Below are 23,496 nucleotides of genomic sequence, written 5' to 3'. Positions count from 1 at the left end.
CAGCTGGAGGGCAGAGTTTGGGGTTGCCTGATCTAGTCCAACCCCCTGCAATGCCAGAATATGCAGTCAAGTGTCTTAGTGTGCTGTCTTATGCTAGCCTTTCAACTCCCCCCCCCCAAAAAACACCCCACCCTCCTTTGCTTAGGAAAAGAAAGGGTGAAAGGCATAAAATAAATATATCAAAACTGTTAGTCAGCTGCCACCTATAGAAATGGGCTGTTTTCCAAGGAGAAATGAGTATATTGTGTTTCAGTGTCAGTGAATAAGGTTAAGGATAGGTTGGATATTGTGTTCAGAGGAGTTATGTTCCTGCTTTTAGTACAGTACTCTGCCAAGGAAAGATTTCCCACCTAGGTGTTCCAATTGCCATGCTATAAAACAGTGTTCTTCACTTTGCAAATAGCCGAGCAATAAAGCATGCCATGCAGAGCATCGTGAGCTGAAGGAAAGCATTTGCTGCTTCTGTCCCAGAGGGTTAACACTGAACAGCATCGTAGACCTGCTATGGTAAGGCTTCACTTTCTCATGTTGAGCGTTGATCCTCTTAGATGCCAGCCCGTCATTGTTCAAAACAGTCTTGTTGCGTTGCTGCTAGGTGATGTCATTTAACAGAAAGGGGGAAATGCCAATCATGTTCTGCAGTTTGGTAAGCAAAATCAGGATGGGTGACATCTGGCGTGACAGCAGAATGTAAGAAAAGGATCTAGACTGCTCAGTAAGCAGCAAGCCGGATATGAGAATTGAGGAGGCTGAACCAGTCAAGGGAATTCTAAGCTGCAACAAGAGAAGTATTGCAGCCAGCTCACAACATGTAGTGGTACAGACCTCACCTGGAGTACTATGCCAAGTTCTTGGTTCTACAGTTTAAGAAGGATATAAACAAGCAGGAATGTGTTCTGTGGAAGGTGAGCCATTTTAAATAAAGATGGCAGACCAAACCATTCCAAACTGCACTGTTTGGGACACCTCTGAAGTATATTTATTGGTTTGTGTTTCTCTTTTTGGAAATCTACCAAAGAATAAAATAAAATTGGGATTAAGGGGTTTTCTCAGGACAGTGGATGGCATGTGTGCTGTGTCCCATTGGTGGTACGGTCAGTTGCGGGGGAATGAGAAATGTTTGAATGCAGAAGAAGAAGAAGAAGAAGAAGAAGAAGAAGAAGAAGAAGAAGAAGAAGAAGATGATGATGATTTTGGACTTGATATCCTACCTTTCACTCACCTTTAAGGAGTCTCAAAGTGGCTAACAATCTCCTTTCCCTTCCTCCCCCACAACAAACACTCTGTGAGGTGAGTGGGGCTGAGAGACTTCAAAGAAGTGTGACTGGCCCAAGGTCACCCAGCAGCTGCATGTTGAGGAGCGGGGAAGCAAACCCGGTTCACCAGATTACGAGTCTACCGCTGTTAACCACTACACCACACTGGCTCTCATGTTCCTATTTTCACCTGAGGAATGTTGGAGGGTATGCACGAACTGGCAGCAGTTCTCCAGGAGTTCAGGCAAGGGTCTTTCCCAGTCTTACCTGGAGACCAGGGACCTTCTGCAGACAAAACAGATATTTGCCACTAAGAAACAAACTCTTCCCCTTAAAGCCCTCATGGTTTCATTATTCCAAATATTTATTTGTACAAGCCCAGAGCATCATGACTCCACACTGTATGAAAGGCAAGTGGGGTTCTTTCTGCTTCCATATTTATAACAGTGACGTATATGTTTCAATGATCTGCTCAGGTCCAGCCCAGATTCAGACCTCATTTAAACTTGAACAAATCAGCCCGTGTGCAACTCGTAATATTCTAGTAACTCTACGTTTCTGAGCTCCACAGAGCCTCTTTGAATGCAGTAATCCTGGAATTACGGACACGGCAGAATTTGTGGTCGACTCTTTCACTTAGTTTTATGAATTAGTAACACAAATGTGCCTTTCTCCAGTCGTACTGCAGCTGATAATGAGCAAGGCTTATGCAGCATCCCTAAGCGCAGCAAATGCCGTGGTAGATCCTTTTAGCCTTATCTTTATCGTTTCCATTTCATTATGGTACAAGGGATTTGAGGCAGTGAATTTCAGGGAGGCTTATTGCCGTTCTCGGGTGGCTGCTGACACACAGCTTTCGGCACTATGCTTCACAATGCACTCAAGGTGCCATAATCTGCCTGATAGGCCCCTCTTGTCGTGTCTTCTTGTTTAATTAGCATCAACTGATAAAGTGGGTTTGTTTCAGTTCACTATCAGCGATGTCGCTCCTTTTGAAAATTGTAAGGGCAGTTTAGGCTTTTCTTTTTCTCCTTGTGGGTTGTTTTATGTTTAAGAAAATGATAATAATTTGTTGGGGCTGGTGTGCAGTTGGCAAAAAAAAAAAAATCCCCTTGACAAAGGAAACTGTAGCAACTGCCTGTATAGTAACAAAATGTAGAAACTGAAGCTTTTTGCTACATCTCCACATCAGGAAACTTCACCTGCTAAATGTTGTGAGAAAAACAGGATTCCCATTGGGGGGAAAGAGTTAGTAAACCCCAGACTCATATTATATTACCTTGCACTCCTTGAATTGATATCTTTCATGAAATGTAAATGTATTACAAGTTACTCAATATTCTCTCTAAAGGACTGCAAATTCATGGACAAGGCAGTAAAAAAATAGCAATCCATCCCTTTATATTGTTCATACCAGAGACATTCAGACAACCTTCATGTATTGAAGTGGCTTCACTGTTGACACCATGCACACAGCTACACACCCACCCCACCAACTGATGTACATGTGTAGAGTGTTGCTGAACAGTTGTGGGTTTTTTTCCTCTCACTGGAAGAAAGACATGCACATCTGTTTAAAGTGATTTTTTTAAAATCTATTTTAGCAACAGTCATTCATTACTGTTTACTGCAGAAGCAAAGAGGCAAGGTGAGAGAGAAAGTAAACTCACAATTCAGAATGGCCACCCAGCTACCCTTTCACAGATACACTAACCATTTAGTAGCTTTTCCCCCCCACAGTCCAGTGGGTGTTAGTTAAGGACTGTTGGTTATCCCAACATAGGGAATCCTGGGCCAAGCAGGATTTCCACATGTATCAAGTTCTAAAGGCTTTATTTATAAATTCATTCAATTTATATTCCACCCTTCTTCCCAAAGGAAGAATTTTCCTCAGAACTATGCTGTTGAGATGAAGAAAGCTTGAGGGGAACTTGGAGTGAACTTTTATGTTACAGGACTGTGAGCTCAGTTTATGTCCTAGGAGGAAATTCCTGACCATGTGTTCAGAGGTATCATGTTCCTTAATTCTAAGGCATTCAGCCCTCTCTAGGCTCTGGTGAATTAAAAAAACAAAACAGTGTCAGTCCTGCAAATCTGAAGTAGGGCTGTAAGAAGGCATCGTTTCCCATTCTGCCCTGTATTCAGTGCTAGCAGCACTGTTTGCGTTCTACTGCAATCCGTCTTTCATCCAGAATTATGTTATTCATCTTGTTGTGGTGAAATTAAACGAATTACATAAATTACATCAGCATTACATTATTCTGCCTCATTGGTTTCTGTGGAAATGCCAAGGATTGGACTTGAGATCTTTTGCATACAAAATGAGTACTCTACCACTCAGCTGCAGACTTTATCCTAAAATGAATTTTTAAAAACTCTTTAGTTGGGCATGCCAGCCACCCTATCACCTGGCACCTGCTTGCTCACATTGGCTGTGAATGACCCCCTCCACCCAGAACAACAACAACACCCCAACATCATAGTTACTTTCAGAACTCAAATCTGTATTATGGTGGCATTTTGTGAGAGCCACTACAGCTGTTTTTGTGGTACTTAGGTACTTAAAGATGCAAAGGTACTTCAGATGAAGCTTACAGTGAATGAGTTGTGACTTTCTTTTCAGTTCCATTCATTTCAGGGTTTCTTGCTTTGTAGCAACATCAAAGAAAATTACACAGTTTAAAAACAATTACATAGAAACAGAAAGTGCTCTGCCAGGTCTGAGAAAAAAACCCATAATAGATTATTTCACAATGTGCTGCCTACTTTGGCAGTTTGTTATTTTGTTTTCCTCCCACAGTCTTCAACCACAGATGCTGGTAAAAGTATTTCTTTCAGTAGATGTTGGGGATGTAGGAACCATCTCACTGAACAGCCATGGAAACTAGAGGTGGTAGCAAATGTTGTTGGTCCTGTTTCGTGATGGGCAGTTTTCAGGGCATGGGGTGGGGGTCATTTTTTAATTTTGACCCCCTATACCACAAATTAGAACCTCTACCAGGTGCACTTAGTTTTCACCTGTGGCTCCTAGAAGCTGTCAACATGGGATAGTGGCCACAGACTGGGAACAGCTTCAACTGGTTGGCTATACCAGGTGAGGGTAGCCATTGGGTCTCAAACCCTTGGTGAGTTAGGGCCTTCTCCTGCATGTGAAAACAGGCTCCAGCGGATTGAGTGAACTTAACTACTAGTGGGTCCAATGATCAAGAAGGTGGTTTCTGTGTGTTCTCTAGAGGAAAGTGAGGGGCAGATAAGGCTCAACAACCTGAGAAAGTAGCTCAACTAGGAGAAGGGAAACTCTGATCCTAAACTTCCACCGCCTTGTGGAATATCTTCAGGAGAAGAAAAGGCTAATGAGTAAACCCTACACAAATGTGGAGTTGCGTCCCTAAGACGGATGGAAGGTGCCTTGTACGCCTCCTGCAGCCAACCCAGTGCCAAACGTATTGCTCTCCTTTCCTTTGGATCACATCAGCAAAGCTGAGAGTGGGGTCTTGTCGTCTGGGCAGCCCAGGACCTCCATACGCACTGCCCAAGCAGTACTGCTAGCACTGTAGTACTCCTGAAGAAAGACACTAATGAGAACAAGCTGCAATGAAAGCTCCTGCCATGTGGTAGCATGGACAAAAGCCATGATGCAGCTTCTACCCAGCTGCAAAATGATTGTGAAGTGGCTTTAGAACACATTCTGTATCTATTCAGTTGTTCAACATCTTGTGATTCCAGTCATCCAAGGGTGTGTGTGAGTGGAGGTGTGATCATTGGCCTATTCCCAGCCTTTGTATTCTCAGTGGGCCAACCCTTAAGCCATTCAAGCTGAATTTCTCTAGCATGGAGCCTGCTCTACTCCTGTTGGCTCCCTGCATGCTTTACAACACTGCATGTTCCTGGTTGTAATCATTTGGGGACCTCCACTGCATTCTATTCATGTGGGGACCTGAACACACAGAGGACTGCAGGGAATCAACAATCAGGAATGCAGTGGGAGGGACTGGTGAGATCACCCCAACTCTCCTCTCTCCCATCTTGCATGATTAGAACTGAGTTGGGAGGAATGACGACTGAATAAGCTTTTTTCTCCCTCCAGGAATTGCTTCTGTTTCTCTGTATGGCTTATGTACACACTGGATTTTTACAGGCTAATCTCTACCCTGGGTAATTTGCAAACAGTTGTATGCATGAAAGTATCCTGATGCACCGAGTCAAATAGAATGCCCATTGTATGGAGGCTGCCGGAAAACATTTTTATGTCGTGGTGGCACTTCATACAAGGGCTATAACATTTGAAATCTGCTCACCATGTGTATGAAGAGATTTCCTGCCAGCGTCACACGTGCCTGGTAGCGGCTCAAACCAGTTTGGAGGCTTTCCATGCTGTTGGCACCATCCGTGCAGTAAAAGGATTTCAGATATTTCAGCCACTGCTTGCGGGAGCATTTTTCAGGGGCCTCCTTATGGGGCAGTAGTGTTTGTTGCTGTCCCTAAGTACTGTGTGCTACTTAGGTCAATCCAAAGACAGTGCCAATGCCTGCAGGGCAAATCTTTAAAATTTCATTTGAATGCAGCGTGTTGTATTGGGATTTAGGCTGCAGTCCTAAACCCCACTAGCTGCTGTAAGACACTGTAAGCCCATGGGACAGAGCAGAATATAAGTAAAACAAATAAAAAAAAATCACTAAAATATTATGATATGTTGATATACAATGCTGGCACTGACTCTGATGAATTTTCGGCGCCAGTTGAAACCTCTCCTACTCCAACTATCTTGGCTGGGATTTTGACCATTATTGCTGCTTATTGATTCTGCTGCAGTTTTATCTGCTCCTCTTATTTGTAGACATGCTTTGGTTTATTGCAGTTCCTGATTTTAATGTGTGTGCGTGTTTTTAATTGCACCATGTTATGATGAAGTGTGGGTTAAAAATATTTCAGATAAATTAATGTTAGATCCATTTTACATGTTAGCTTTGCAGCAGCGTGCTTCCAGCTTTCCTGTGGTTGGCTCCCACTCTGATGCTCCACATGGGTCGTGAACTATATCAATGCATCGCGATAGCTGACCACAGAGGAGTGAGCCATGACCAAATGGCAATGGCAATTGTTTACATTACTCCTTCATCATTTTCAAATCACAAATGACACCTAGCCCAATGTGCTTTTACAAAGCCATTGCTGCATCTCATTTGACTAGTTGCTCACTAGAGTACATGCATTGGCTTTGCTGACAAGTTCTTTAATATTCATAATCATAAAATATTCACATCAGTTTAAAATAAATGTAAAATTTTAATGCATAAAATACCAAGCATTTTCCAGCAATACAAACTGCTATTAAGAATCCTGTGCCAAATGCTCTTTGATAGCCTGCAGAAAAGACATCAAGAGCTGAAAGGGCCATAGAAATCTGAAATGTTTCTTAATTAGTATTTGGGATGCTTGAGGCTAGTGTGTGTATCTCTCAAATTTAATGGCCTAAAAATAATAATAAAAGAAACCAGAAGAGTGTGCCAGCTTGGCAGTATTATTCACATTCTGGGTATCAGGTCTCTGGTAGTGAGCAGGAAGTTTGATGCCCTCGAAAATGCTCTAAGTAGATGATCTTCCCATTGTGGCACAGCATTAATTTCCCATAAGAGTATAATGGTGTCAACAGCCAAAGACTTGGCTATAAAGAGAGGACCTCTGGCAGAGGAAACAGTTTTCTTTTCTGCAAGAGACTGTTTGGCCTGTGCCTCCCCAGGGCTTCATATTGCAAGGCTGTTGACACTCTCACAATTCTGTTTATGAAGGGTAAAGCTAGTGAATGGAACGGCTATAATGGTTTATGACAAGATCACTGCCAAAGATTTTGTACGTCCCATGATTTGTATGGGCCATTTGTTGGTAAGCAATAAAAGTGGCCCTTTTATCAGGAATATTTGTGAATGCATCACTGTTCTGAAGACATATGGCCAATAAGTAATTCAAAGTTATCTATCTTCCCTGAAGATCCCTTACATGCCTACCATGTTTTAATGTCTAGTTGGCTTGGAAATAATACTCTTTATGACACTTGTAGCACAAGAAAATGTTTACTGACTGGCAGGAAATGACAGCCGCACACAATATTGCCTTAAAAAATAAACCCTTATTTCATCTTCCCTGTGACTTTCCAATCTTCTAGGAACCCTGAGGAGCAATTGCCAGTCCGTGCTAAAGTACATTCTTAAGCTCTTGATTTCAGTTTCTGTGCCATGTGATAGAATTCATTATTCCTCTCTCCTTTTTGTCTTCCTTCAGTTCAATATCAATTTACAGTCCCAAGGAGAATCCCAATGCCTTTGACGCTGCCGCCTTCTTCCAGTCGGTGGGGAATTTTCTAGGGATTTTTGCTGGATCGTTTGCTATGGGATCTGCCTATGCCATTGTTGCTGCTTTGATATCCTTTGCTGGTTGTTATCAAATGTCCAAAACTTAACATGTTTGGAAGAGCAGTTGCTACAAAAGAGAATACAATTATTTTCTGTTTGATCAAGATTTCAGTAATACTCTGAACTTCACCTCTCTGCGTACACTATTTTGAATTGACAATGGTTCCTGCGGCTGAAATGCAGTTACATTTGTGCCACATCTGTTGCCAACTATGCAAATGTGCGACTACAGCTGCATGCAAGCCATACATACATACAAGCAAGCCATTCAACTAAATCCTACTCAGGGTAGGCTCATTGAAATTAATGACCAAGACCAAGTTAGGTCCACTTATTTTATTGTGACACTGTTCTGAGCACAGCTTAGTTGAATACCACCCTTAAAGCACATGACTTCCTACAAGGAATACTGGGAAATGGAATTTGGCAAGGTGGCTGGCAATTGTAGCTCTCGGAGAGATAAACTTTGTGAGAAGTCATGTGCTTTAAATATATATGTGTCTAATAAGGGGCCTACTGGATAAGACTAATGGCCTATTTAGTCCAGCATTCTGTTATTGCAGTGGCCAACTGGATGTCTGTAGGAAACATGCAAGCAGGACCTCTGTACAGGAGCACTCTGCCCTTCCTGTGTTTTCCTAAGGCCTCAGGTAGTAGGAGAAGGGAGGAGAAAACAGTATTATAATTTTCATTCCCTTCCTTTGCCAGTCATATTGCCCAGTGCATGTACCCAACATCTTCAAATAGGATTGTTGCTGATGAGCTAAATCTAAGTGTAGGCTGCAGTCCTAAACCCCACTAGCCTGGGAACAAGTTCCACTGAATTCAGTAGGGCTTACTTCTTAGCAGACATGCTTATGATTGCTTAGGATTGTGCTGTCAGTCACACTAAGTGTAAAGGTAAAGGGACCCCTGACCATTAGGTCCAGTCGTGGCCGACTCTGGGGTTGTGGCGCTCATCTCACTTTATTGGCCGAGGGAGCCGGCGTACAGCTTCCAGGTCATGTGGCCAGCATGACTAAGCCACTTCTGGTGAACCAAAGCAGCGCACGGAAACACTGTTTACCTTCCGGCCGAAGCGGTACCTATTTATCTACTTGCACTTTGACATGCTTTTGAACTGCTAGGTGGGCAGGAGCTGGGACCGAGCAACTGGAGCTCACCCCGTTGCGGGGATTCAAACCGCCGAACTTCTGATCGGCAAGACCTAGGCTCTGTGGTTTAACCCACAGCGCCACCCACGTGTAGTCTGACTGAAATCAACAAGATTCAAGTTAGACATAGCTAACTTTCAGTGGGCTTCCTCTAAGCTTGACTAAGCCTGGATACACCCCTATGTGTGTGTGTGCGCACACGTGTTTTGATGTGCATATTCAACATGGCCCTGAAGACAGGACAGAATGATGACAGAAACTATGATTAATTATGATGGCAATTTTGTATGAGATCAGGGTAAAATCTAAATGTCTCTAATAAGCATTGCCGGACTATTAGAACATTAAAACTTAGGGAGTTTCCTATATTTTTCTGGGCATTTGGCAAAATCAACGATTACATCTGGTTGACAAATGAAACTGAATATCTCAGAGTATTTTCCTCCCGCTGGGTTTCTCTGTCATGCAAACACATTTATGTTTTTCCCTAGAGATACTTGACCCTGCCTCTCTTAACAGAAAGCCACTTTCCACTTTGGAAGTTTATATACAGAAATGGTAAAAGCACACGGGGGGGGGGGACTCATGTTTCTTTGCAGCCAGGGAGGGTTCTGTTCTTCCACTCCATTCTTTACATCTGAGGGCACTAGGGCATGGACGGCTAACCTCCAGCCCTGAAGGTGTTAGTAGACGTCAAATCCCATCAGCTCAAACCACTACAACTGAAGGTTAAGGATTATGGGTGTTGTAGTCCAACAGCAGCTGGAGGGGCAGCAGTTCCCCAGCCCTGCAACAGTCAATCAGCTGGAGAGTGTAAGCTTGGGGCGGCTGGGTGGGGTGGGCAAAAAAGCAGTTATGGCTTCCCCCAAATAATTCTGGGAGCTATAGTATGTTGAGACTGCTTAGAATTGTTAAGAAACCCCTATGTCCCTCACAGTGCTTCCATTTCCAGAATGAGTTTAATTATCAATCCTTCTTCACAGGAACTTAGGGAATTGTAGTTCTGTGAGGAGAATAGGGGCCTTTTTCATGCTCAGCACCCCTTAACAAACAAGCTCCAAGAATCTGAAGCAATGGCTGTTCCAAGTGGTATCATAGTGCTCTAATTGTATTGTGTGGTTATTGCATTAGAATCCCAACAGGGGGAGAGGTACTAGGCAGATCCCCACCCCCACCACTCTGCACAAATCATGTTTTAACCCAAAGGAATGAAACAGCTATTCAGGCTGAATGTTTGAATCTAATCTTCCTCCTTTTGCTTTATTGGAACAGATCTTAATATGCCAATTTTCTCTTTCTTAAATCAATGCTAAATAAACTCCACTGAGCCAGTGGTGACCTTCCCCTTAGCCTGGAATAATATAATCCTTGAGCTAATTTTGACTTGATCATCTTGTTTGCCATTTGACTTTGTCACAGCTGCATTTCTGTGACCTGAAAACATTGCCACGAGGAGTGGAAATAAAATTAGACACCATCTGAACTGAACTAATGTGGAAAAATTAAAGCTAAATTTGACCACATGATCATAGTGGTTTATTAAACTGCTTCAGAATATGAATGGTTATAAGCAAAGTGAGGAACACCATTCTTTCAATTTCATGATGAAAACTCATTCAAAGCACAGTTTGTTTCTTATTTTTTAATGTAATGTATGCCATAGACTGTCAGAAGCAAAAAAATTTCAGGAATGGAAATTGTCCCAAAATCCAAGTTGTTTGCAACTCTGTCCCCTCACCCCAGGTCTGTGCTGAGCTTCTCTGAGGCCCAGGGTGGCAGTCTCGTTAGAATAATGTTATAAACTCAAACAAAAAAGCAGCCAGTCCCTGGCAGCGCTGCCCCCCACCCCAGCCAGCTTTTTCCACTGAGGCCTGGGGAAAGTGTACCTGGCTGCCCCCACATCCTTCCACAGACCTGCCTCACCACACAAAGTCTGAGAAAGATCTACCAATTGGTACATGGCTTACCCACAGTGTGCATGTATTCACTGAGGAATATTCACCTGCCAAGTGAGGTAAATACTTTTGCTGTACATCAGAAATTTGGTGAAGCAGAATTCATCAAAATATTATTCCCACTTGCTAGAACAAGACAGTAAGTGGCTTCCCTTCTTCTACCACCTTAGTAGTGAAGGAGCCGCTGCACAATGTGCCCATCCCATGTCATCCTGGTACCATCAGCAAGCCACATTGCAAGAGCTCATGATGTATCCCCTTCCTGTTGCACCATTAATTTCATATACCCTCATCTAAAAGTCATGTGAATTGGCCTGGCGATGGGCTATTTGATGGACCAGGTATCCTTACTTTTATATTTCTTATATCTGAGAGGTGTGGTTGGAATCACTTCCCTTAGATGCTATTTCGCTTCTGCAAAATTGCCTGTGAGTCCATTATGTGTGATCTCTGAGGACTGTCTTTTTTCCAGCACCTGTATCAAACAGTGTGACAAGATCAATTTTGAAATCTGCAAAATGCTGCAAGCGGTGTTGATTCCTAACATTTTCCTTAACGTTGTTTCCTCTCGCACTTGACAAAATTCACCAAGCTGTGTGACTTTCCTATGTTAGAAACTGGCCTGTTTTTCCTTTTGTCTTGGAGTGCTTTCTTGTCTGCTGAAGCTGCTGGTCTTACAGGTAAGTGCTTCATATGGCTGAATAGGAAGAGATCCCAGGGGATCCAATTACAGATGGGGGAGAAAGTCACTTCAGTTCACATTTAAGGCAAACCTATGAAAATTGTTCTCCCCAAACAATATGCAAACTGAAACACAGCCATCCTTCGAAATTAGCATTTTACCAAATTTTGCAAAGCAGTTCTCCAGGCAAGTAATGCATGCAAGGGTAAAGTGTGCAAAGAATTGCAGAAATTAGGGGAAATAACATGGGGGGGGGACTATGTTAGGAGAACTTGCTTTGCAAAAAATGTGTATGTTACGTTAAATGGCATAAATATATACATATTAGAAGCAATTTGCACTAAAATGCTGATGAATCTTTTTTAATGTAAACTGATGTGGAAAAATGGAGAATTGAACTTGAGCTTGGAAAAGTGAGAAACTGAAATTGGCAAATCTGCCCATCCCTAGGCACTCTGATCTGGAAATCAAAATGGACAGGAATGCATATGGTAGGAGCCATTTTTTGTCTCTTGACAGGTTGGATCTCTCTGTTAAAATGAATAGGGAAGCTGTTTCAAAAGAGAGCTCTCCATGTTTGCCTCAGAGCTCCCGTGCCTGGAACAGATCTTTCAGTTGTGATGTAAGAAAAGCACAACATTTACTTCTGAGAATGAGGTTACAGAAAGCTTCCCACACAGCTCGCTGTTTCTATATCCATTGTAAAAATGTGTGGGTGGTGGAAACATTCATCCTTAAACACAAAGCAAAGGTAATAATGGATTCCCCCTACTCTACAGCTTTGATGTGCATAAATGGGTGGGAGTTCCTTGTTTTATTTATTTTTTGACAACCTATATAGGAAGCCTTTAGCAATTGTAGAGATTCACAAGTTGATCAACAAACACAGATGGCCTTCCCAACTATATATCCCAGCTCCTACATATCCCTGTACCAAGCAGAACATCCATTGTTTCTAAAATCATTGCCAAGTCAGACCAGGGCTGGCCCAACATGTTTTTCTGCCTCCACCCTCTTCGTAAAGGTACATAGCATGAAAGCAAACGCCAATCAAGTTGTTCTGGCACCTGAGGCTTCTTCTTCTTTGTTATTATTGGGGTGGGGAGTTGCACAATTGGAAATGAAAGCCATTTGCTGGCACCCTACCTTAGCATCAGGCCACGTCCCTCCCCCTGCCTGCACTCCCATCCCATCTTTTAATGTATCAGCACTTTGGGGTGGGGGGTGGAACACTGATTAGAATTGTAGGTAGGCTTCGGCTCACGCACTGGTTATATATCCCTTCTCAGCCTCCAGATGGAGGGCTGACACTTGAGCAGGGTCATGCCTGGGATTATGGGACTGCCTCAAGATGTGGATCTACCTAGGGGGGCCTCCAAGGGTGCTGCTGGAAGCTCTATGGCCCATCTGCTCCCATGCTTGGCTTCTGGACAGAGTCTTCCCACTAGACCCCTCTAATGGGGTACCCACTGGAAAAGAAACCAAAGGATGACTCATGTTAGATATGCAAAAAATTTCAGACATGCTGCTGCCAGATTAGATGATCAGAACTGTACTCTTATCATTTCTTGAAGAAAACTGGTCTTAAGTCTGAAATATTATACCTTAGTCCAGTGCTGGTTATAAAATGTAAAAAATAAAATAAAAAGTCAGGTAAGATTGTGCTGCAATGGAATGAGTGGTGGTTAAAGATCTCCTGAGATATATACTTGGCCACCACTTCAAATAAGCAGTTTCTAATTTAGGTGGGATTTCACCTGGCTTAACTGGTCGGCCAGCAAAACAATCAGAGGCAAGATAAGGCTGGTGGTACAATAAATAAATAAAAATGGTACTCTCTTACCATTAGCGAAGTATGAGCATTCCCTTGTGCACAACATTTTGCTGTGTAAATTTTGTTTTAAATGATTGTGCAAATGAATGTGATTGTATGTCCAGTGAAAGGATTAGAAAGACCAGTTTTTATTTTACTTGTAATTTGCTTTTGGATAAGCAGCAATTTCCTTTCAAATGACTTCAGCAATTTTTCTGTTTGTAAGCAAATGAAAGGATGTTTCATTTCCTTACAATGTTCTTAGGTTTTGTTTTTGTTTTGTTTTTTAAAAAAAGACATCTAATTGGATCTAGATTGTGCCTTCCACTCACATCTTGGCCTCTAAAAATAGTTTACTACAGCTACTATGTAAGTGTAAAACCCATCTGTGCACAGTGACACCCCCCAAAAAATTTTACTGCTATGATTTCAGATACTTGTTATGTTAAAAGAACAGGATGAAACACTTTCCAAGCTGAGTGAAGGGAGTGACTACGTATGTTACTTGGAGTGTGAAAAGATGGCATGTGTCAATTATTTTATGGTTGGTTGTACAATATGTTCCAGCCATCTAAAAATGGAATTTAACTTTACACTGGCTGTGGATCAAGCAATGAAATCATTGTTTGTCACATATCTTATTTCTCATATTATTATTTTTGTGGCTAACTTGAAAAAGTTATGCAAACCCGTTGTGTGTTGCTTCACACTTGAGGCTTGCCTTGTAAATTGGGAACTGTGCCATTTGACATCTTGGATGTTGGGAAAGATAGAGGGCACCAGGAGAAGGGGACGGCAGAGGACGAGATGGTTGGACGGTGTTCTCGAAGTTACAAACATGAGTCTGACCAAACTGCGGGAGGCAGTGGAAGACAGAAGTGCCTGGCATGCTCTCGTCCATGGGGTCACAAAGAGTCGGACACGACTAAACGACTAAACAACAACAGAATTTAAACAGAGGTAATGGGGCCATATGTTGCTTTTCCTGTCCTGTTTCTGCCCTCAGCATCCTTATATTAGATGTGAACATCTAAGACAGGGAAGCCAATGCATGTAGAGATATACACATGTAGGCTCCATCTGTAATGAAGGATCTCTATGAGAAATCTCAGTCTCTCTCTCCCTCCCCCCCCCTCTCTCACTCACTCACTCTCTTGTCTTTAGCCCGTACAATCTCAGGTGCATAGGCAGCAGCACTGCCCCATTGGTCCTCAATTAAATGAAGCTATAATCATACGAGTAACGCATCAAAGGGACTCAATTCACAGCATGAATCAGAAGGGTTATTTCAGAACACAACACTCTATAGTAACGGGTCTTAATTCAGCAATTAATGTTTCATGGCATTATGACCTGTAAATTGCCAGCAACAGTTGCCATGCACACTGCTCCACATATTGGATACAAGTTTTCTTGTCCTTAAGCATATACAGTCAAATCTCGGTTGTTGAACATAATCCATTCCCGAAGCCCGTTCGGCTTTTGAAACGTTCAACAACCAAAACTCGGCTTCCAGTTGGCTGCAAGAGCTTCCTGCACTCAGTGGAAGCCGCATCGGATGTTTGGCTTCCTAAAAACGTTCATAAATTGGAGCATTTACTTCTGGGTTTTCAGTGTTCGGGAGCCGAATTGTTAGAAAACAGAGCCGTTAGGTTTGACTGTATTATTATTAAAGGAGCTGTAGCAATACCCATGGGTTCCTGTTTATTCCTAGAAAAAAATCTGCATCAGAACTGTGGGACAAGTTTAGGATTGTTCTGAAAAAGTTTCTTATTTTGATTTCTGTTATTGCTAAGCCAAAAATCCACCACATTGGTTAATTTTCCCCATACTCAGGATGGAGCAGCCCCTTTCAGAAATTTTAAGGGAACCCATAAACAGCAGGTGAAGTATTCATCCCACTTAGTGGTGGCAGCAATTGTGTGAAAGCAAGGGCAAAAAGCATCGCCATTTAGCTTCATCACAAGAATTGTAGACAATGAGATTTGGCTATGTGAAAATGTCTGAAGTCAACATAAACTGGGGACAATGCTTTCTGTCCTCACTCCGACATATTTTGTGTTTAAAAATAGGGAGAAAATAATCTGGTAAGGAGCTTGATCACCACAAGGATTTTGAAAACAACAGCAAAAAAGGCACATGTATGTGAAACCCTCCCTCACCATCTTTTATTTCAAGACACAATAAACATATCATAAGATCTTTCAGTTCAGCCATAGTTCCTTTATTTCTTTTCCTCTGAACTCACAGATTGTTCCTGGGAGAGGAAATACAGATAATAGTGTTTAAACTCAGCACCCTATGGAAAGTCTGGAACAAATATCAAATTCTTTTATAGATATCATAGTGTGTGAATACAAGGTCTGTTAAATTGCAACAGTCCTTTCAGAATGACAATAACCCTAGAAAACACAACTTTTTTAAAGAAGCAGCTGAGCTGTATTTAGAACAGGGTGCTATCTCTCTGCTGAGATGTCATTGCAAAGTGTCAGGTCCCTGGATGAATGCCCTAAATGTTTAACTCAGCCACTTTTCTGATGCTTCCTGTCAGCCGGACGCAAACTAGGACTCTCCGGTGAAAGCCTTAGAGTACTGTCAAGCTTTACAGTTTGTACAGCACAATTGACAAAAGCCTCAAAGCGACACTCTGACATCCAGTTGTGTGGGACATTCCAATTAAAATAGTCCTTGGAGATATTGTCACCCTGGTTTTGATTTGATACAAACTGCCCAGAAGTAGTAATTCAGGTTTATTTCAAGAGGACTCTTTCCTATAAGAACAACCAAAAACTCTGGGGGGAAATGTATTTCCTTTTACATAAAGGGATAGTTCTGGTAACTATTATCAACAGAGCTTACCTATATATCAAAAAATCTGCAGTTATTTGACGCTTAATAGTTTTCTTTTTCCTATTTACATCAATAGCCCTCCTTGGCAAAGTTCTAAGTATCACCTTGCTTAGGAAGATTGGTTAATTGTTATAAGTAGCTGGACTTCTCAATGGCCAAAACAAAGATGGGGCAACTGTGGCCTTCCAAATACAGTTCCCATCATCCCTGACCTTTGACCATGCTGGTTGCTGCTAAGGTGACTTGAAGACAAATGACATCATCAGGACGCCTGATTCCCCATCCCTAGGCTAGCCTAGTTCTCAGAGGAGATGACATCCAGCAAGGGAGTGGTGATGTGTGTAACAATAACAATAGAAATCATTTTTTGAGAGAGGCATAGAGACTCAGCAAACTTGGATCTGGGATTCTAACAGCATTTTGGAGTCCTGACAGTCTCACTGGAGACCTGATGCTGGAGCCATGGATTTTGGTTGTCTCTTGGGGTGTTTAAGCTGTTCACCATATACTCCACTTGTATATTTGTAAATAAACATAAATATTACAGAATGCCAATATGCCTCCAATGACCTCCTTCTGAAAGAAAACAAATATACTTGAGCTCTGTGCCCTGGAACTCCTCATCACTCAGAGACATGAAGTGAATGTACAAGTTTTATTAATGTGATAAGCGTTATATTCTAAGATGAACTGCAGCTCTTTCTATTTGGAATGTTATTTTCCCTGATCCTTTCCTCCCTAACTTCAGAGGAAGCAAACTTGGTTTTATACAATAAGAAACCCTTCAAATACATAATTTGAAAAACCTACTTTAGCGTCTTTTTAAATTTATTTCTTGCTCATTATCAAAGAACTTGGCACAGTTGGGGTTTTCATACCTGCAAATAGATTTGGCAGAAGCATCTTTTTTATTATCACTTCCCCCCAATCTATATTTTATTTGATTTAGTCATACTTTAGTAAGGGAGAAATTCCATTGTTCATTTTACCTTAGATTTTTACTTGTGCACTGTTGCTCATTTTAATCAATGGTGGATGCTGCTGACTCAGTCAATTATGATGATCAAATAGCAGCGGAAAGGGTGGAAAGTTGGCTATTATTTAATTGCAAGTACCCATTCTTCTCACAGCTGCAGCTGAAAGGGAATTTCTCAAGCTACAGCAATCAAAGTAACCAATATTTCTCTAATGTTGGAACTTTTTAAAGTTTCCTTGAAAATGAACATCCAGGTTAGTAGAAAATTGGTTCCCAATGAAGGAATTTGTTGCTTTCAGGCCCAGAAGCAGAAGGCCCTGCTAACATTTAATGAGAAGAGAACCAGTGGATTTTTTTTTCATGACAAATGTTTTTCAGGGGATAGCAGTTTGAAAGATGAAACTGGATGATGTCAGAAGGAAATTGAATAATTCCACTAATACAACTCCCCATAAAGAATAATGCAGAGTTTATAATTCACATACAGTAATGAGGGGCTGCTGTCATGTGATTTTGGTCTTCCAAAGCATGCTCTCTCTCTTTTTATCTTGCATTTTTATGCTGTGAACTAACCTGAGATCTATGAATGAAGGGCGAATAAAATATTTCACACACCCTTTGGATAGCAATGTCCATCAACTTAGGGGGTTGTATGGCCCCCTCATATATTTTATTGGGGGCACGAAGGAACCTCAGCTCCTAGGAGCTGGCTGCTTTGTTGCCCCAGAAGGGGAGATTAGCAACTGGCTGGTAGTCACTTAGATTTTCCAAATCCAGGGACAGTTTCTTGAGGAGTGGTTTTACCACTGCTTCCTTCAAGCAGGCAGGGACCACCCCCTCTCGCTAGGAAGCATTAATCACTCCCCCCGGCCCATCTAGCTGTCCCCTCTCTGCTAGTTTTTATCAACAAACGGGGCAACAATCCAGAGCACAAGTGGTTGCCCTGACCAATCCAAGCACCTTGTCCACATCATCAATGACCCTTGAGGTCCCTCTATGATTCTGTGATTCCATTCATGCTTAATCCTAGCAATATAATGATAGCAATGGAGGGCCATTTAGGTGGGGACACAGAAATGTAGAGGCGCACATTGTGTTTCACACATATTTATGGATAATGCACATGGCTTAGACACATTGGCCATATAATATGCACACTATATATTTAAAGCAGAATTATACCACTTTAAGCAGAATCCTGGGAACGGTAGTTTGTTAAGGATGCTGAGACTTTTTAGGAGACCCCTGTTCCACTTATAGAGCTGCAGTTTCTAGAGTGGTTTACAATCAACCCTTCTTCCCAGAGAATACCCTCTTCTGGAATGCAGAAAGAGGTTGAAGGTGTCCCAAACCCCATTCTATCCGCAACTGTGACATCAGAAGATCTTATGGAATATGCCAGTCATGAATGCTGCCCTGAGTTGTTAGCATGATAACAACTAGTTATCTAGTGAGACTAGTTATCTCTAGTTATCTCTAGTGAGAAAAAGAAGGCAGAATATAATGCAGTGTTCAGAAAGGTGGGGGAATATAGAGGCAACTTAACAAAGCATTGGGGTTGTGTATTTTAGGGTAGTATCTAGTGCAAATACTCTTACATGTAATATACATTTAAAAAACACTTCCAGGATTCAAAGTGTGGTGGTGCATCTTTTAAAGAATATCAGTAGGTGGAGTAAATCCCACGAAGGTCTCAGGAAAAATAAGGGAAACCTCATTATCTGAAGAGCAAGCTAAGTTCTATGGACATATTTATGCTGCTGCTACTGCTTGGTGGTTTTAATGTTTTGTGGCTTTATGATGAATTACTAAAAAATATTTTTAGTGTATTATTGCTGTTTTGTTTAAATATGAATGTATTCCTTACCCTGGGACCTTCAGGTGAAGGGCGGATGATAAATGTTCTATAAATAAATAAGCATGTGATCAAAAATGCATGGCTTTTTTGTCATTTAATCATGAATATATCAAAGAGAAGGTCTTTGAATATTGTCCCTGCACTGAAGATTCTGAAACCCACACCAGTACTGAAATCTGAAAAGGCACCTCCAGGCTGCAATAGAAATGGTGCCCAGGAAACTTTTCTCTCCATTTTTATTAAGAATCACATGGTTAATGATATTTTGAAAAATCCCTAATTTTACCAGATGATTTATATTGTTGCCGATGTGAGAATAAATCTTTTAGGCCATAATCCTAGGCACACTTACTTGAGAGTAAGCCCTGTTGAACTATACTCAGGGCTAGCAGGCAACCTTAGGTGGCACAGGAAAGGCTACATGGTAAACACAACTCTATCCTCCAATATCTCGCTCCCCGTTCCTTCCCAGTTGCTGCTGCCTGGAGCAGCTGCCTCATTCTACCTAATAGCAGAACTGGCTCTGACTTGTCACTGCACTATTTTGTCTGATTTTAAACTGGATGGTTGTGCAGTAATTTTGAACAATCAGATGTGCGTAGAACAGACCCTTGTAGATATTCACCACTCAGTTGGAATTATAGGGAGATTGGAAAGAATCCTGACCTTTAGTTATTATGATCAAGGCTAAATTTTAGTTTATTTCATAGAATCATAGAATCATAGAATTGGAAGAGACCACAAGGGCCATCGAGTCCAACCCCCTGCCAAGGATATAATGGTAACATTTTCCTTCAGGCTTTAAAAAAGTGTTTAGCGCTGTTTAATTAGTTTGTAGGCGGGCTAATCTGCCTCCCAATCCCTTTGAACTCTAGGAGAAAATAGAAGCAGCTGACTGTGGTTTTTTCTTTGTATTTCAGGAATCGTGGCAGTCCTTTTTTGTGGAGTCACGCAGGCCCATTATACATACAACAATCTGTCAGCAGACTCCAAAATGAGAACTAAACAGGTAAAGCATCAAATCCCACCCCCTGCCCCTTTCTGTTCCCTTGCTTATTTTGTTCCTTCTGCTAGAATAATGAGTATATAACAATACTGACAGTATACCAGGAAGGGATCTCATTAATGCAAAGAATAAGGTTTGCGTCTTCATTAAGGGAGAAGAATACTGGCACCATCTCTGCCAGGAGAGCCTTAACAAGTCTTCTGCTAAGTAAAACTTTTAAAAGGTCTGTTGTGATCTTAGAGGTCACAGTCATCAAATGTCAGCCTAGATGGTGATGTATTCTGTGGTAATATTCTGTGGTACTTTCTATCGAGTAAGGCTGGGATCCAGGGTTGCTCAATAACTTGTTCATGGCCCAACTGATCCCCCTACTTTGAACAAATGACACAGACACCCATGACATATCACAAACTTTTTTGAAACTTCCTCAGTAGCTGAGGGATTCTACCGGAAAGGGGAAGCTGAAATTCCCCATAATCCTATTGTTCTTGAGGGGGTCCTACTTTTGCCAGTTGATCTGCTTTGTTGCCAGATGAGTATTTCTGGATCCAGCTCCACTGTCTCATGACAGAGAAACAGAGGCACATCACTGCAACGTTTTTTTAAACTGTGTTTCATCAAAGGGCACACGTGCTTTTGTGCATAGGAACCTGGGCAGCTCCTTACACTGAGTCAGAGCACTGTTCCATCTAGCTCACTCAGCATTCCCTATTCTGACCGGCAGCAGCCACCTCCACCCACCAGGTTCATGTTTCTCTAGGTTTTTGGGAAGAAATCTCTCCCAGCCCACCTTGAGATACCATGGATTAAACCTGGGACCTTCTGCATGCTGACTGGAAACATGAACCTGGTAGGTGGATGTGGGTGTGGGTGTAAATGGACTGATGGAACTGAAAGTTGTAGCAAACCATGAAGGCACCAATTCCAGAATTAATTTAGAAAGTACCCATGTTATATTATAAGGCAGAGCAGGAAGTTCAGCAGAGCAAACCGGTGGAAAAGAAACAGGATGTAACGAGGTGGCAGTGGTGGTGAGAGAAGATCTGTTCCTTCCTCATTAGCATTGTCTTTGAACTGGTTGCAACAGCAAACCCTGTTGGAATTTATATAGAATAAAAAAATACAGTTAAATTAATGTACAAGTGCAATATTTTGACAGTCTTATGTAAATACCAGAATGCCCCTCAGGTAAAGTCTGTTATCAGCCTGCGGAGAGAAGCTATTAAATCTAGTAATACAGTGGTGCCTCGCAAGACGAAAAGAATCCGTTCCACGAGTCTCTTTGTCTTGCGGTTTTTTCGTCTTGCGAAGCAAGCCCATTGACAGCTTAGCAGATTAGCGCGTTTAGCGGTTTAGCGGCTTAGCAGATAAGCGGATAAGCGGCTTAGCGGCTTGGAAAAAGGGGGGGGAGGAAAAAAAACCCGCAGGAACTCGTGAAGCAAGCGCATAGGAAATTCGTTTTGCGAATCACCTCCAAAACGGAAAACTCTTTCGTCTAGCAAGTTTTCCGTCTTGCGAGGCATTCGCCTTGCGGGGCACCACTGTACGGCATACTAGTGTGGGTATGGGATGTTACCTAACTGAGTAGATGCAATATTTGTATCAGTATTTGTATTTTCTCATAGTTGTAGTAGTACATGTTCCCTTTGCCCTGGCAAATAGCACTGCCAAGCCAAACTGCTGCTGTTCACATCTGGGCTAGTGTTTGGAGGGAATGCCATTCTGACATTACAGAACTTGTGATCCTATTTGGCCTAGCCAGACACAGTCGCATCTCTCTCTACCCTTCAGGTCCTCGTCCAGAGACCCAGATAGTCCTTCTACAGGCCCCCAAAATCCACCAGCTAAACTCTGGATAGGCATGGAAGCATTTGAGCATGAAAATCCTCTAGTACAGAGTGCAACATGTGAATCAAATTTGGCGAGGACTTGGTTTTGATTTAATGCTTGCATTCTGCTTTTCTAGCAACAGCCTTGAGCTCAAAGCATAATAATAATAATAATAATAATAATAATAATAATAATAATAATAATAATAATATAGCATTAAAAATAGCAAATATTGCAATCACTATTGTTGTTTAGTCGTTCAGTTGTGACCAACTCTTCGTGACCCCATGGACTAGAGCATGCCAGGCACTCCTGTCTTCCACTGCCTCGAGCAGTTTGGTCAGACTCATGTTAGTAGCTTCAAGAGATAGTCTGACCATCTCGTCCTGTCATCCCCTTCTCCTTGTGCCCTCCATCTTTCCCAACTTCAGGGTCTTTTGATCTTCTTGCAGTCCATGGGACTCTCAAGAGTCTCCTCCAGCACCATAATTCAAAAGCATCAATTCTTCAGTGATCAGCCTTCTTTATGGTCCAGCTCTCACTTTCATACATCACTACTGGAGAAACTATAGCTTTAACTATACAGACCGTTGTCGGCAAGGTGATGTCTCTGCTTTTTAAGATGCTTTTTAAGCAATTATAGCAATCACTATAATCACATCAAAAGAAAACACAATGGCATATAAACAATGCATATAAATATGGTTGTGTAAAGGCAATTTGGTTCCCATTCAGAAGCTCACATTTGCTGTTAGAGGGAGGGAAAGCAATAGCAGCTGGCAGGGTGGCAGGGGCTGGGTTCTCAATGCCATTCAACCCTGCCAGTTCCTGAGAGGGGGCGGGAGGCAAGGCAGCTGGGAGCTCGGTACAGGTGCAGGAGCAGGAGCAGGAGCAGCAGCAGGAGCAGCAGCAGGAGCATCCACCTGGCTCTGCTGCTGTGCCTGAACCACATTCCCTGCTGCCTTGCCCCTCTTGCTCTTGGTAAGTGGCAGCGGCAAATGGCATTGGAAAGCCAGGTCAGAAACACGGACCTGACTGTGCCTCCCTACCTGCTACTACGGGGGGAAGATGGATAATCATGAAGATGCAGCAAAACCAATACATGATATATGATAGATATAGATAGATAGATGATAGATAGATAGATAGATAGATAGATAGATAGATAGATAGATGATAGATAGATGATAGATAGATAGATAGATAGATAGATAGATAGATAGATAGATAGATGATAGATTAGATAGATAGATAGATAGATAGATAGATAGATAGATAGTAGATAGATGATAGATAGATAGATAGATAGATAGATAGATAGATGATAGATAGATAGATAGATAGATAGATAGATAGATAGATAAATAGATAGATGATAGATAGATAGATAGATAGATAGATAGATAGATAGATAGATAGATATAGACAGACAAACAGATAGATAGATGATAGATAGATAGATAGATAGATAGATAGATAGATAGATGATAGATAGATAGATAGATAGATAGATAGATAGATAGATAGATAGATGATAGATAGATAATAGATAGAAAGATGATAGATGATAGATAGATTAGATAGATAGATAGATAGATAGATAGATAGATGATAGATAGATAGATAGATAGATAGATAGATAGATAGATAGATAGATGATAGATGATAGATAGATAGATAGATAGATAGATAGATAGATAGATAGA

General features: G+C 41.7%; 1 protein-coding gene across 1 annotated transcript in view; it reads left to right on the top strand.

Moving 5' to 3' along the window:
- Window positions 1-23,496, top strand: part of SLC9A9 (solute carrier family 9 member A9) — a 258,776-nt gene that overhangs the window by 99,401 nt on the left and 135,879 nt on the right. The window contains exons 7-9 of the mRNA XM_081862475.1: window positions 7,536-7,674; window positions 11,350-11,455; window positions 19,875-19,963. Of these exons, the coding sequence (XP_081718601.1) occupies window positions 7,536-7,674; window positions 11,350-11,455; window positions 19,875-19,963 (334 nt within the window). The remainder of the gene's footprint in view (window positions 1-7,535; window positions 7,675-11,349; window positions 11,456-19,874; window positions 19,964-23,496) is intronic.

Source organism: Podarcis erhardii (assembly GCF_964252035.2).
Source record: "Podarcis erhardii genome assembly, chromosome: 5".
NCBI classification, from domain to species: Eukaryota; Metazoa; Chordata; class Lepidosauria; order Squamata; family Lacertidae; genus Podarcis; species Podarcis erhardii.
Note: the sequence above shows the minus strand (reverse complement) of the source record. Positions and strands in the feature narration are given on the sequence as shown.